This window comes from Centroberyx gerrardi, chromosome 22, assembly GCF_048128805.1.
Source record: "Centroberyx gerrardi isolate f3 chromosome 22, fCenGer3.hap1.cur.20231027, whole genome shotgun sequence".
Lineage (NCBI taxonomy): Eukaryota > Metazoa > Chordata > Actinopteri > Beryciformes > Berycidae > Centroberyx > Centroberyx gerrardi.
In genome coordinates this window covers 3,160,614-3,175,635 of record NC_136018.1, presented here as the reverse complement: position 1 = coordinate 3,175,635, position 15,022 = coordinate 3,160,614, and the positions used below count along the sequence as shown (strand labels likewise).

General features: G+C 42.5%; 1 protein-coding gene across 2 annotated transcripts in view; it reads right to left on the bottom strand.

Moving 5' to 3' along the window:
• The window catches only part of LOC139915702 (diamine acetyltransferase 1-like), a 52,473-nt gene extending 37,812 nt beyond the window's left edge, over positions 1 to 14,661 (bottom strand). Inside the window, exons 1-6 of one of the 2 annotated variants that reach the window (XR_013507934.1) lie at positions 14,431 to 14,661; positions 13,815 to 13,866; positions 13,637 to 13,717; positions 12,939 to 13,040; positions 12,363 to 12,403; positions 10,880 to 11,546 (exon numbers count right to left, since the gene is read on the bottom strand). Coding sequence is in view for 1 of the 2 variants with exons in the window: in XM_071904386.2 (XP_071760487.1) it covers positions 11,370 to 11,546; positions 12,363 to 12,403; positions 12,939 to 13,040; positions 13,637 to 13,717; positions 13,815 to 13,866; positions 14,431 to 14,493 (516 nt within the window). In the remaining variant the exon portion in view is untranslated. Of the gene's footprint in view, positions 1 to 10,797; positions 11,547 to 12,362; positions 12,404 to 12,938; positions 13,041 to 13,636; positions 13,718 to 13,814; positions 13,867 to 14,430 lie in introns of those variants that run through there. The other variant, XM_071904386.2, reaches the window with a different exon arrangement.
• Positions 14,662 to 15,022: the final 361 nt, after the last annotated feature.

The following is a 15,022-nucleotide window of genomic DNA, read 5'->3' as shown; positions in this document are numbered from 1 at the left end:
TAACAATTTTGTGTAGTTATGCCTGGACCAGGGTGGGAGACACAAGCTGAAAAAGTTTGAGAAGAGAACAAGTGCTGCAGCGTTTTCAGCATGATGTGTGTTTTCCTACCAGAAGACAGAGCCGCTGTTGTGTTTTGGAAAGAGAGAGTGGGCGGGACACACTGACAGACAGACAGACAGACACACTGACAGAGAGACAGACAGACAGACAGACAGACACACTGACAGAGAGACAGACAGACAGACAGACAGACACACTGACAGACAGGCTGTTCAGGGTCAGACAGTAACTTTAAAAGAGAATAACATTTGAATACAGGATGTCAGATGTGGAGCAGGAGGAGGGCTTTATGTTTTCACATTACCGGTAACGGATGCCACTTGAAACTGTGCTGCAAGAGGAAAAGGAATAGAGTAATCATGCGTAAGAAAGTCATGTGGAGCGGTTCAGCTCGGTTTGGTCACACTTCCTCATATGATCTCATGCAAACTCAATTCAGTGTAACATTGCCACATGAAGTGTGGCAAAGCTGGTGAGTTGCAACATCAAGATATCTGTGTTTACACTTCATGAACACAACTGTCATCACTGTAGAAGCCTGACTCAGCGCATTTTTATCCTGCATCAACTCTCTGTCATGTTATTCAATAGAAACAACTGAATATATTGTGAGGTGAAACTCCAGAGTCTCTCAGGCAACCGGTTCACAGATCATTACCCAACTATTAACATCAGGAGGCTGAAAATAGAACAAAAACCTCCAAACATTTACCAAACATTTCCTCTTGGGGACGGAGCAACAGTAAGGCAGCAGGTCAACAGGCAGTAAAATGGGACTTTAGTATAACATTAATTCATTACATGCTACATTTACCTACAACAGTCAATGAGAAAAATAAAACAAAGTGATTTTGAGTTAGTTTTCATGGAGGGGAAAGTCAAAGACACTCCTGAACAGAAAGTAATGTGTCTGCCAATTTTCATTCATTTTTAAATGTACAGTTTTTCTATTTAAAAACAACATAACTACTATTTAGATATGTATTGTGTGTTTACATCCAACATCTGGGATTTCCAAGGTGGCTGCTAAACAGTGTTGCTTTCACATGCTGCTTTGTCGGAAAATGAAACCCGGAAGACAAAAGTTAATTTAAAAAAATCTTAATTTAAACAAATATGAGTTATGATGGTTAGTCTGGCTAACTACAAATAACGTTACACAGGTGTCTATGTGTATATAAGTGTCTCGGTAACTTGGAAACTGACTTTTAATGGCGTTCATGTGAAATTTCCAAGTAGGAAATTTGTTTTTCCGATGTGTCCGACGAATGCAGGTGCAGCCGAGAGGAAACCTGAATGATTCCTGCAGGGAAATCGTCTCATCGCAGCAGCAGAGAAAAATATATCATCTCACAACAGAGAGTAGTGAAATCACACCAGCCGAATGTATTGAAAATGACACAGCAAACAGAGATACAGCTTCTTCGCTAACTATTCAGATTACCAGGTGGGAGAACATGTATACACACAGACATGCAACTGAGTCCAGATGTGCAAATATACATCCTAGCTATTCCCAGTGTGAGGTTTGCAGGTGGAGGTTTGTGTTCCAGCTGCACACCTGGAGTTTTGTAGGTCGGATGGAGAGTAAACAGTCTTCTTGTGTTCCAGTGTCTCGGCTCGAGGAGTTTCATTCTTCCACTGCTGATCTGGATCTTCTTCTACACTGAGAAGGAATCTGAATCAGAACTTGTAAAGACACCTTCTCCTCTGGAAGTTGAATTCCTCTTGCGCTCCGGTCTGATCTGAGGATTAATGACTTCTTCCCTGCAGCTTTCATGAGCTTCCATAAAGATGTGAGGACATCTGGAGCTGTTTTGTCTCACAGCAGAATCCATAGGGCTCAGGGACCGATGGCGGCTCCCTGCGTCCGCACCGCTTTCAAATGTCAAACTACTTCCTGTTTCTAGCCGTGTCTCCTCCACCTCATCCCTCCCTGGTGGGGAAACGCATCTCTCTCTCTTTTCCCGCACAGAGCTTGTGATCTGCATTTTAACACATTGTGCTCATTTCACTAAGTTTCATGATGCCAGGCTGCTCACCTTTAATCCTGGTTTGTTTCTCCACAGGACAGGAACGTTTACATGTGTGCAGTGGTCGGTGTTTTTTAAACCAAGATGTATATATTACCTAAAACACTTATTTTGCACGTAATTCTCTTCTACTTTGCTCTTAATTTACTATAATGCCTATAATGTCTGCATGTTGTTGCACGAGTTTCCTGTAAACACTCTCCTCTTTAATGCAGCCTCTGTGTTTGGCACCCAGAGGTGAGACCAAGTCAGCTTCGCTTGAGCCCCAAGTCAGTCTCAGGTCGAGAGGCATAAGTCTCAAATCAAGTCCCAAGTCTAAATGTAGATTACCAAGTCAAGTCCAAGTCATGTCAGAACAAATCAAGAGTCCAGTATCAATTTAATATCTTAAAGAAAACTAAATATCTAGGACTTTTCAATGCAATATGGTTTTAATAGGATAAAAATTTGGTAAGAGCATCATGAGTTTGATTTCTATAATCAGTTTCAACTTCAATAAATTCAATCATTCCATACAAATTCAGAAAACAGAATTTAAATTCAGTCGTCTGCTGGAACAAATCTCATCACTTTCAATCTAAGTCATTTACACAAACACAAGATGTCAAGTCAAGACTTTAGAAACCTTTTCAAGTCATCAAAGTACAAGTCAGAGTCAAGTCCCAAGTCACCAGAACCAGAGTCAAGTCAAGTCTCAAGTCAACTGGTTTTAAGCTAGCCTGGTCTTTAGAGTGTGTCTCATCCATACATATTGAGCTGGATCTCTCTCTGCAGTCGCTGCAGCTGATTTCTACTCTACTCTACTAAGTTATTTTCTTGCTTTTCTGAACCACAGAATTTGAGCCGCAGCACGACAGCGTCTCTGTCCTGTTCCTTCCCAAGAGATAATCTGTTGCATCTGTCACTGCTGCCTCTCCTCCCCCTTCCTCTCTCTTTCTTAGATTTATTTTGTCTTATAATCAAGTTAATTATGATTCTGCATCACTATTTTAAAGGTGAGTGAAGTGAGTTGAGGTGGGTTTCCCCTCCACTCTCGCTCTGCTCACAATTGGGGCAAAAACAGCTGCAGCCTAGACAGAGAGAGGAATTTTTTTTTTATTTATTTAACCTTTATTTAACCAGGAAGTCCCTTGAGATTGAAATCTCTTTTCCGAGGGAGACCTGGCCAAGCCAGCACACCAGTTACAGTTTAAATAGAAATAAAACACAACAGACAGGGAATACAAACATCAAACACACAAGGAAGAGACTATATCCAGCTCAATTAAGGTCTCAGTTACATGGACTTTTAACATGGCTTTAAATTTTACATTAAAGTCCATAGATATTCTTAAAGGTCCCATATTCTCCACTTTCCAGTGTTTTATTTTGTGTCTTGAGGTCCATTCAAAGCTGTGTGTGTGGTGTCATGCACCAAAAACACTCTCAATCCATTTTTACACGTTCATTTTCCAGCATCTCTCTGAGCCTTATGTTAAGCCCGCTGCTGGAATGGCGCGAGGGGTCGTAGGCCCATCCACTAGGATGCAACGGGCCTTGGAGAGGGCAGGACCAGGGGTCAGCAAGACACAGATGAAAAAATATGTGTGGAAAGAAAAGAGAAGGGAAAGGAGACAGAGAGAGGCAGCTAGTCGAGTTCAGGAAGTCACATGCGAGAAGAAGTGTCAGAAATAGTTCATGAACTGTATGTAACCTAGGAACCTCATGTGTCTGTGAGTTGTATGCTGCTATGCTCTGTACACAAGTGATACATGTGTAACAATATTAAGCTTTATGCTTTTTGCTTCGCTTGCAGAAACTGAAATGTATGGAGAAATGATTAAGATATGTACCGCCTGGGATTAAAGACCATAGGCAGAGAATAACAAAGCTTATAACTCAAGAACAAGTGACAAAAGAAATGAAGAACCGCCTATGACTGTAGTCGTGTATATATCCAGCCTGTTGCTGCTGCTGTTAGAATTTTTTAGAGTCTTCTTCTTCTCTTGCAGATAGACAGACAGCTGAACCCTCTGAAAGGGATTGTTGTGTAGTGAACTTAGCTTTAATAAAAACTCAGAAAGACAAAGCCAAGACTGCACCGTTCTTTTATTACCTCCTGTTTGTCTGGCCCGATTTTCATGAAACTTCGTGGAAGGGTGTAGCATGGGCCAAGGAAGAACCCATTAAATTTTGGAGCGGATCCGGATCCGACTCACGAACAAGCAATAATAGCACGGACCTTGGCGGAGCTCTGCGCTCTCCGAGTGCCAAGTCTAGTTTTTATTTTTCCTTTTCTCTGAGCCTGGGACCACAAAAGGTAAGTCTACTGACACTTTTTCAGGGGTAATAGTTTGCTCTTGCCAGGGTGACCTGTACTTTAAACTTGGTTGGCTAAAATAAAGTCTAGATACAAGGATAGGTCATAAATCTAGCAAAGTAAAACTACTAGCCCTCTCTCTTGGGGGAACTCAGGGAATATCCCCTTTTCCAGCTTCTAGGCCTATAGGAGTTAAGGTTGGGTTAGTGACCTGAAGGGGAAGGGACTGCACTTACCAAGAACAGGCTGTTTCTGTCGGCGTGTCTTTAAGGCTCATTAATATTAACGACCCCTCTGTTCCGATTGGCTAACCGTTTCGAGAGCGAAACGTGAGACGCCGCGGCCCGGCGGCTACAGGTAGGGAAAACTCTCCGGTAATAAACGATGACGACCGCTCGACCGCTTTGAAAAAAACACTTTGTTAGTCTATTATTTCTTACAGAAATGATAATGAGCGAACCTTTGTGACGCCACAAAGTTACGGAAGTCCAAACGGCTCGTTTAGAGGCTCGCTTTTCTAATATGGATTGTGTGGATTTAGTTGGCGACCGTGCGTTTTGATACTTTCACCATGTTTAGATAGACCATCCAACTCCTTTATCATCACAGAGGCAAGGGGAGTCCTGCTTTACATGATATGGGACCTTTAATATTATTAAAGATTAGCGCTTTTTTCAGTCAAGTTTTTATTCAAATCTTTGTATTACAAACAATACCAAATGAGCACAAACAATAATTATTTAGATAAGCCCTTTTTTCAAATCTCATTATCTAAAAATAACATGTTTGAAAGTTGTGCATCTTCATATTTAAAGGAAGTACAGTTTGCGTACTTTCAACTGAAATGACATTCACAAGTAACGGTTTTGACTGACTGCAGACCAGCAGAGGTGGTTTAAAATCTTCGGTCTTTCTGGTTTCCCATCCTTGCTTATTCATTTTGACCCACAACGGGTGAAGTAAAACTTTGCATTTACACTTTTAAAATCATTTTGTGAAAAGCATGCAGGCTGCACACCCAGAACACACAGAAGGAGCCTGTGGTTTACTGCTGTTGTGTGAGAGGCAACATGAAACAAGCAGCCATGTATAGCACATTCTGTTCAGAGCTGTCACCACACACACACTTTCTCACACACACACACACACACACACGCACACAGTGAGTTTCATTGTTTCTGCTGTGTTTTCGTGTCCAACAGGCTGACAGTAAGTGGGGGAGCTTCCACTGACCGAAAGTACTGAAGCGTCAGAGTTAAAATGTATCAGGATATGGAAACATGTTTTGACTTTGTTCAGTTTCAGATCCACAGATGATGTTTTTCTTCTCCTGCAGCCGAGGCTTCATGACTCAGCGTGAAACTAGATGGCAGACGTGACGACCTTCCTGAATTTCACCATGAAGACGCTCACGATTCATCACGATTTTATCAAATTTACAGCTGTAAAATACATCCAGCAGGCTACTGTGTGATTCTGGAGGGAGTTAGAAATATTTGTCAGGTGTTTCTCCAGTTGTCTGATGGCGGCCATGTTGCTGCCTCCCTTCTGTACAGCGAACAGGTGTTGGATGTAAACAGAGGGGCTGCTGTAGTACTGTAGAGTCCAGGGTGTAGTCGAGACCGACACGATCGAGTCCAAGACAAGGTCCAATCAAGTTCGGGTCAAGACTGAGTCAAAAGAGGATAGAGACCAAGACAAGACCGAGTCCTGAACGAATAGAGTCTGATTCAAGTCCAAAACAGAAAGTAAGCAAGTAAGTAATAAACAGCCTATATAAATGCCTTTCTAAATGCAAAACTGATAATGAGTTTTTTCATTTCCTCTGGATGAACAGAGATGTAGATTTGCCTACACAGGATCTCTGAATCAAACTCTTCAACATCCACTGGAAGGAAGAAAAGTGCATTGGAACGCATGAAGCAGCCAATCGTTTTACTGGAGATCAGGTGAAAAAAGCATGTTGTGCATCTTTTAATAAATCATAGATAGACCAAGTCCAGTTTGGGAAATGATTGTTGTGGGCTGCCACATATAAATCTGTATGGGAAAATCTGTTGTTTTTGTAATTACAAAAACCTGTAGTACATACACTGTTGAAATACAATAGCTTTGATGTTCTAATTTTCATTTTTTTTTACTTCAAAACCCAAATCTATTTCAGAAGCCTTCAGTTTGAACACTTTTATTTGAATGAAGAGTATGACCAGTGAACGAGCTTTAAATGAGACAGATGTGGATTTCATTTATTCAGACTTTGGACTTGACTGCTGAGGACTTGAGACTCGACTCGGACATGAACACGGTGACTCGGACTCAGGTCTCGACTTGGACTCGGGGTTGGGTGACTTGATACAACACCGCTGCCAGGATGAGACATTCTACATTTTAGGATCCACTGGCAAGGAAACAAACATTACATAACAAGCCCAGTTTTTAACTTTAGCTGTGGATTATCCCAGTATAGCCTGGAATATAACTGCATCGTTTAATTTATACGCAAATAACAGGCTGAAGTTTGACGCATGTCTGTGGTGTGTAATTCACAGAGCTGGTGTTTAAACCATGTGCGGGCATGGACTCTGTCATTTCACACAGCTGTATAGTTTTAATTCTACAAGGCTGGTAATGGAGGAGATGCCCTTTGCTGCTAGTTTTCCACATTAGGAGACAGAAAGAAAACAGCTGATTGGGTGAAAAGACCAGGCAGACGGTGACAGGCAGAGCGGGGGAAAACATGACAGGAAATAATAAAGACAGAAACCTGAAAAAAAGAGGAAGTGGGTCAGGGGAAGCCAGGAGAGATGATTAGGTTTAAAAAAAAAACTGCTGACTCAAAGCAGCTGCAAAGCTGCTTTCTCTCCTTTCCAAAACACTTCAACACTCTGCCTCTAACCAACTCTCTTCTAAACTAAAATAAAGCCTTGAAGTTTTTTTGAAAATGAACGGCTGGACATGACAGTATTTGATTTATGTGTTAAAGTATGCAGCACCCAAATCCATCAATATCACATCCTTAGGAAAACCCTGGAATTGAGATTTGCGTTGATACAGCAGCCGTTTGACAAGGATTTCACCAGGGTTTCTTCTTCTGTGGTGTCCTTTTTTGCCTGTCCGCTCTGCTCAGACTTGTCGGTGCATAACAGAGTCTGCTCAGAGGAGATGAGGTCACACTCTGATCACCGAGGCTTCGTTTACACCTGGGAGTAAAATCTCACCTGCGTCTGAAGGGTTTCATTCCAGAATGCCATATATCCACTTTGGAAAAATGTTGCTACCTGGAATTTATCATTAAATATTTGAAAAACTAATGATTCTATCGTCAAAAAAATGAGCTATTTTATAAGCAAATGTCTTAAAATGACTTCTAACTTCAACACTGACCCATAATGAGCTTCACTTTCATGCCTGCAGTCAATATGGAAGAGTGGGTGTCATTTGTTTTAAATGGTGGACCAAACCTCTTTGCTATATTTCTATGTGTTCTTGTTTCCTTCCCTCTGTCTGAGTCGCCTGGTGGGGAGCAGGCAGGTCTGTCTGCTGTCAACACTAATAATAATGGCAGGTGTAGAGTTACTGTGCAGCCTGTGCTTACTTCTCCTTTGCTGCACAAAGAGTCGTCTTCTGCGACTCAGTATTTGTTTTTGGCATTTCCGCCTTTATTAGACAATTCAGAGTAGAGAGAGACAGGAAAGACTGGGAGAGAGAGAGAGAGAGAGAGAGAGAGAGAGAGAGAGAGAGAGTTTCATTCCCAGAGCCACAGGAATTCAAAGTGATAACAGCCGCTCACCTGACCTGATAAGACCTGTGACCTCTCACCCCAAAGAGAGAGAGAGAGATGACGTATAGGTCTATTTCTGTAGGAACTGTCTTAAGAACTGTGGGATAATGTTTAACATACAAAGTAGTATTTCATCAGTCTGGTTTCAGTGGAGAGTTTTAGTGTCCCATGATGGTCTGAATGCTGCTTCAGAGGCTTTTCCATCCTGACAAGAAGAAAATCCTTGGTGGAAACACTGAATACTTGATATTTATGGCATAAAAATGGTCAAATCTAAAGATATTGCAAAATATTGGCTATTGGCGACTTCAGTCTAAAAATATCGGTGTCAAAATCCTTTTCACACCTTCATTGTTAACTATGGGAACAGCAGCATATCTGCAGGTTATTTTTCTTACTGAGCGCTGTTGCCTGGGGTCCTGTTTTATTTATGTTGCTGTATGAGTGTGTGTTTGTGTGTGTGTGTGTGTATGTGTGTCCATGTATGTGGGTATGACTTAAGTCACTTTCAGGGACACACACCAGACTTAAGACCAGTTGATTGGGGACGGCTTGTGCAATTGGGGACAAAAGCCGTGTCCCCAATTGGTAAAAAGCTGATTTTTGGGTCAGTGGTTAAGGTTAAGGTTAAGGTTAAGGTTAAGGTTAAGGTTAGGGTTAGGTTAAGGTTAAGGTTAGGGTTAGGGTTGTGTGTGTGTGTGTGTGTGTGTGTGTGTGTGTGTGCAGGTCATGAGTGTGCTCGTGTTTTGGCTGAACAGGAACATCCCTGAGCGGCTTTTAAGTGTGGAGCGTCATCACCAGTTCTCTACGATAAAGGCAATTATCAATCAACTATACAGACAAACTCATTTTAAAGCAATTATTGGTAATTTATGGAGTTACTTTTGCATTTTTATTTTGAAAGTGAAAAAAAGTTCTGAAACTGAAAAAAAGGTTTGAAAGCAAAAAAAAAGTTTTTAAAGCGAAAAGGGATAAATGAACGCAGACATAACTAATTAGCTACATGTCATTTTACAAGCTATAGTCATAAGGCAAGGTGAGTTTTCATTGGTGGAGAACTGATGTGATCGACCTGTCAATCACCTGTCACAGCGCCCCCCCCCCCGGCCCCGCCCCTCCCTCCTACACTGAAGCAGGCCCAAAAAGATCTGAATGAATGAGAAAACTTAATTAATAAAAAATATGTAAATTAGTTTTTCTTTTTAAAAAGGACACTGTAAGTGCCAGGAGAAGAATCCCAAACTTTCAAACGTGTTTTTTTTGTTGTTGTTTTTTTTTGCTTTTTTTTGGGGGGGGGGGGGGGGGTTCAAAAATAACAACACAAAAGTAAAAATCCTTATTTATTCTGAATTCTGGATGAGATATTGGATACTATGATACTGAAATTCATTGTAATGTGACACTCTGTGTTTTCAGTATTGTACCTTTTGTTTGATCACTTTGTTTTACAGTGTCTTCAAATCAAATCCAAAGAAAATCCAAATCCAACGCTTCACCCCCATCTGGAGACTGGTGAATATTTAACCAGTCAGTCTAATAACATCCAGGCCCAGGACAAGATCAAAGGTCACTGATGTATGTTTGGAGGTTTTGTTGTTGTTGTTGTTGTTAAATCGTCATCATAATCTCTCATAACTGTGAACACTGAATAATAACGCTCTCTCCGCCCACTTGTTCAACGCTGCCAAAAAGTGAAATTTATTGAAGTAAACTGTAACCGTAACGTTTCAGCCACACAGAGCGGACACTCCTCTTCTCTTCGTTTGATCGTTGTTTTTGTCTGGAGTATTTTGGATGTGTGTGAATGTGAAAAACCCCACATGTGAATTCAAAGCACATGTGTTGCTTTCCATATGTGAACCATTTTTTTTTATTCACCGCGACAGTTTTTTACTTCAGATGTGAAAATTTAAATTCATTGGTGGTGTATTCCCCCCCCCCCCATGTGAATTTTTTTTCCCCTCCTGTTACATAAGACAAAATTTGTTTCACATGTGAACCCTTAATTTCACATGCAAAGAGACGATTCACAGGGAAATTTATAAGACCGCGCTTTACTCATCCCCTAGGGGAAATTCGTATGTGAATTTCACATTCACACGTGTCCGACATGCACGTGCTTTGAATTCACGACTTTTCATGTGACTTTTTTGTAAGGTAAACATCTCCAAATATTCCTTAACACCGTCTTTGAATCTATAAAACGGCCACAGTATCATAACTGTGTCCAGAGGTTGACAACACGCTCTTCCCTCATGTAAACACAAACAATGGTCGCCTTGAGGGGACGAGTTTCATGTGTTTCAAACTGAGAGAAAGGAGCCGCTGTATTTCAAAGAAAAGGCTGGGTCAGTGTTTGTTATTCCCATGCACTGCAGTAAATTTAGCAGCGTTTGTACTGCATTATGGGAAGATATGAGATGAAGTGGAGGAAAGCGAGGCTGTTGTTGAATTCTCTGGTAGCAGACGTCACCGACTTGAAAAAAAAAACCCCAAGAGGAAAAGGAGTATTGGCATGTGAGAGTCATGTGGAGAGATACAGGCTGGCAAGCGCAGGCTCATCCTCCAGCTTGGTAAACACAGACTCACACCAGACACACAGGACAAAGACAGCTGCGGCAGATCGGTTTGATTTATCCTTTATTAGCACACTTAACATAATAACTCACACGCTTTGCTTAATCAACACCGATGAGAAAATAAACGAGTCAGTTAGCTGTCAGTTAGACAGTGTATCTGTGTGGTGACTTCTGACAAACAGAAGAGAAAAAAGCAACTACAAGAGAGAGGCTTACAGTGAACACAATGCTAAGACTCTGAACTACAGAGAATCACTACTAGGAGAGTTAATGCCCCTTTTAAAGCCGAGCGACTGTAAGTCAGTTTCAACACTCGTTTGACAGGAGAGGAAGGCTGAGGAGTCACAGAGTCATAAACACAGAGAGGCTGACTGGTTCCTGAGCCGGCTGCCACTCAGCAATCTGGTTTCAAACTCACAATAAATGGTCAAAGCTTGAGATCGGCAGGTCGTCATTAATCCTGCCGGTGCCAACATGGCTGCTATTTAGAGCGGCGACGCCATTAAAGAGCATCAGGAATGTGCCTTGTTGGACAAAAGCCACGGCCAAACTCTGTCTATGACTCAGGTCAGACTCTCACATTTCCACCTCTCCTCTCCGCTGGACCTCCGCCAGCTCATTCCTCAGTGGGAGCGGCCATCTTGCTGAGGCTGTCCTTGTCGAACCTGTAGAGCCTCCAGCCCTCCTCCTGAGAGAGGTCTTCAGCGCCGCGGCGCTTGTAGAAGTTGATGGACGGCTCGTTATTCTCCGCAACGATGAACTGCATGCTTCTGCAGTGAGTCTTCATCGCCAGCTGGAAGAGGGAGGACAGCAGGTAAGGTGGAGAGAGAGAAAAAAGAAAAGTAAGTACGTCTCCTCGGCAGGGAGAGCAGGCATCACAGACGTGTGGAACAGCCTTCGCCAAATCAGTCACAATCTTTAAATCTCATCTCAAATAAGCAGATTTTAATTCCTTGGCCTTTCACTGTGTCGACATCGTTTCAGGCTCTCTTGCTCTTATTTCTGCTGTTATCCATGGATGCTCACATTTCCTTTACAACTTCATTTTGCTATTGGTGCCGCATGCTTTGCTTCCTTTTCCCCCTTTATTTTGAACAGCACTTCGGTACACACTGGTTTTGTGTTCTTTAAGTGCTATAAAAATAAAGTTGACTTGACAATAACAATCATGTGGTTTCTTTGCTCTTCACCGCCTCCAAAACAAATTCCCTTGTCTGCAAAGCTGCTACCCAATCTGATGTTATGCTGCGTTCATGTCATGTCAGATTTAGTGTAAATACGAGCTGCCGACTGGGAGAAACCCGCTCGCTTCAGCCTGCTAGAGGTAATTACAGAAGGACCGGATGTTTTGTAGCCGATTTCTCCTGCTTGGCGTCACAAATTGCGGGAGAGTGTCAACAAAGGCGGTAAACAGCAGTGAATCCACTGTTGTCAGTACTGCTGCCGTTTATGGTCAATGTTAAATTCCATGTGAACGCTTCCAAGTTGTAGCAACGAGACGCCATCCCGTTCTTTGATTATGACGTGAACACATTATTCCTGACTAGGGTTTCTTTTGCCCCGACACTTTCTAGAGCCACCGTACTGCGATATTAACTCAGATACTCACATCACTGAGCTGCTTCAGGATCTCCGAACCGATGCCATTACCTGGATGGAGGGAAGAGAGGAGAGAGGGCTTGTTAAAGAGGAATTCTGCAACCAGTTTGAGCTTCTCTCCGCCTACTGCGTGGTTTTAAAAAATGCAAGCCAGAGTGTGAAGAGTGGGGAGAGGAGGGGGGTTTGGGGTTGGGTCAGGTTGGTGAGAAGAGGAGCGGAGTGTCTCAAATCTGCCTTTACACTGGGGGTGGGAACATTTTTTACCAAATGACATATCTTAGGACAACTGTCCCTGAACACCGGCTGCTCATTTTAACCATTGGAGGTTTACTGAGAGAAATACTCAGGATTAGTGAAATAATTTGGCACTGGCACATTAGTGCTCAAATGTTGACAATATGACCGGCGTTGTTGTATTGCATAACTACATAGTATCTAAATACCAGTTTACAACTCAAAAAAGTGTTTTAGTGTGACGTTACTCTTTAATAAAAGGAGCAGCTAAGAAGGAAACTGGATTTAGACGACGGGTCAGGTGTAGGGGGGTGAAGGGGTCAGGAGAAGGGGGGGGGGGGGGGTTCCTCACCCCTGTACTCCTCCATCACAAAGAAGTCCTCCAGGTGGAGCTGCTTGCCGACCCAGGGGTCGTAGGTGAAGTAGTACATGGCAAAACCAATCACCTTTGGACCTGAGGGAGACACGGGAAGTCAGGCGAGCTGCGCTGTTCAAACGGCTGCTGCTAGTTGCCTCATCCAAACTGGTATCAGTAATGTAAGAGAATGCAGTGTTGAATGCTTTCAGTTACTTTGCCATGAGGTATAAATGTAAAGGTACAGATAAGAAAAAAGTGAAAAATCAATCAAATCAATATGTGATGTACACAGTAGATTTGAGAGATGTCTGATTCTTCTGCAACAAGCCGTGACAGGCTTTTAGTTTCCTGATAATATCTACGCTTCATTTATAAACAGGAAGCGCACACCGCAAGCCAGTTGGGAAACCAATCTCAGTTTGAGCAGGTAGGAAACAAACGGCATCACATGTTCATGGAGGCGGCGTTGAAGCACTAAAATATTCAAATGTTGTGCTGGGAGACAAGATAGTGAAAAAAAAAATGAGACGCCTCGAGGCATAGGTTCCTCTCTGTATATACTGAGTATGACACACTGATGATGCCGTGTTCTCTGTAAGTTGTGTTATTGCGTGTGTGTGGTGTGTGTGTGTGTGTGTGTGTATGCTGCAATGCATTACAAAACTTTGCAAACGTGAGGAAACGTGTCATACCATCACTGCTCGGCTCTCCTTGGATCTCTGCCAGGATGCAGTGGTAAAACGGAGTTTCACCAAATCCATCCTCAAGGAGCTCTGCAACAACAAGTTTTAACACACTTTATGAAGCATGTGTGTGTGTGTGCTCTCTGTATGAAGGCAGATGAAGAACCAGCCAAAACATAAGCCTCGCCTTTTTCAGTCAGCGCCACCTGATCCTCCATGTCCTCATATTTTGCAAGTTCCTGAGATAACAAAGAAAGAAACAACACTTTTTTGATCGGTTTATATATTTACCAAGCATTTAAATCACATCACCCATCTGACATCGTTGAGTATTGCTACGTAAATAACCTTTTTCCATCAGCAGCCTATAGAAACGGACAGAATAATAAGGAGCCAGATGTCTGCTCTGGCCATATTTGGAAGTCATGCATCATCCAGGAAGTGAGCCGTTAGGCTGCAAACAAAGGCGCCCGAGACTGATCTCACACTCGGACATCCTCCGGACATTTTCAACTGCCAATTTATCACCACTACCGTCTGGGATTCAACGTTTAAAAGGCGTCGTCTAGCTTTATCTCTTGACGTCGTCGAACAAACCGTTGTAAACAATAGAGTTCAAGTTCATGGAAAGGACGAGCTAGGCGACCTCTTAGGCTGCTTACTTTCAGCGATTAATGTCAAATTAAACGGGATTAAAAACGCTGCATTCACTTCTAAACAATATATGAACGGTTTATAACAAGATATTGGGTCCATTACTGGGTCTAGGCCTACCTTTACTAGCCGTAATATATCAGGCCTACCTTTACTAGTCGTAATATATCAGGCACGTCTCTAGGTTCTGCTTTTCGCAATTTATACTCCATTTTCTTCTTTTACTCTTTTTTCCTTTTCTCAGAAGTCCTCGGTATGTGAAGTGAAGGAATAGATACTTCTTCATTCGCTTCAAAGTGGCTTTTCTCCCACAGTCAGCCTCTGGTCCTGACGCGTTTTTTGAGACAAGCACATTCAGTTGCAGAGCCCGCTTGGGTCGCTTCAGCTCAACTGACTGCTCTTTTGTTTACATCGTCGCTTTTATAGCGGGCTCGCGGGGGGGCTGGGCGGTAGACACGACTCTCCAATTTCTAACCAATCAGGGCAGCTCTCCAGTGTTTTTATAACCAATTGAGGCGAAGGAACGCCCACCTGACCAAGTTCTCTGTCATAAGATCTTTGTTTTTGTTGATGATGGCAATCCACGTCTGCGCCTCCTTGCTCTGCACGCCTAGACACTTTCTGCACATACCATGGCCTTCTGCCACGGCACACTGCACATCATACGGATTAATTATGGAATCAGCTGCTATCCCATTATGGTTAAACTGGTTGTGTGGTTATGGTCAAACTGGTTGTTTC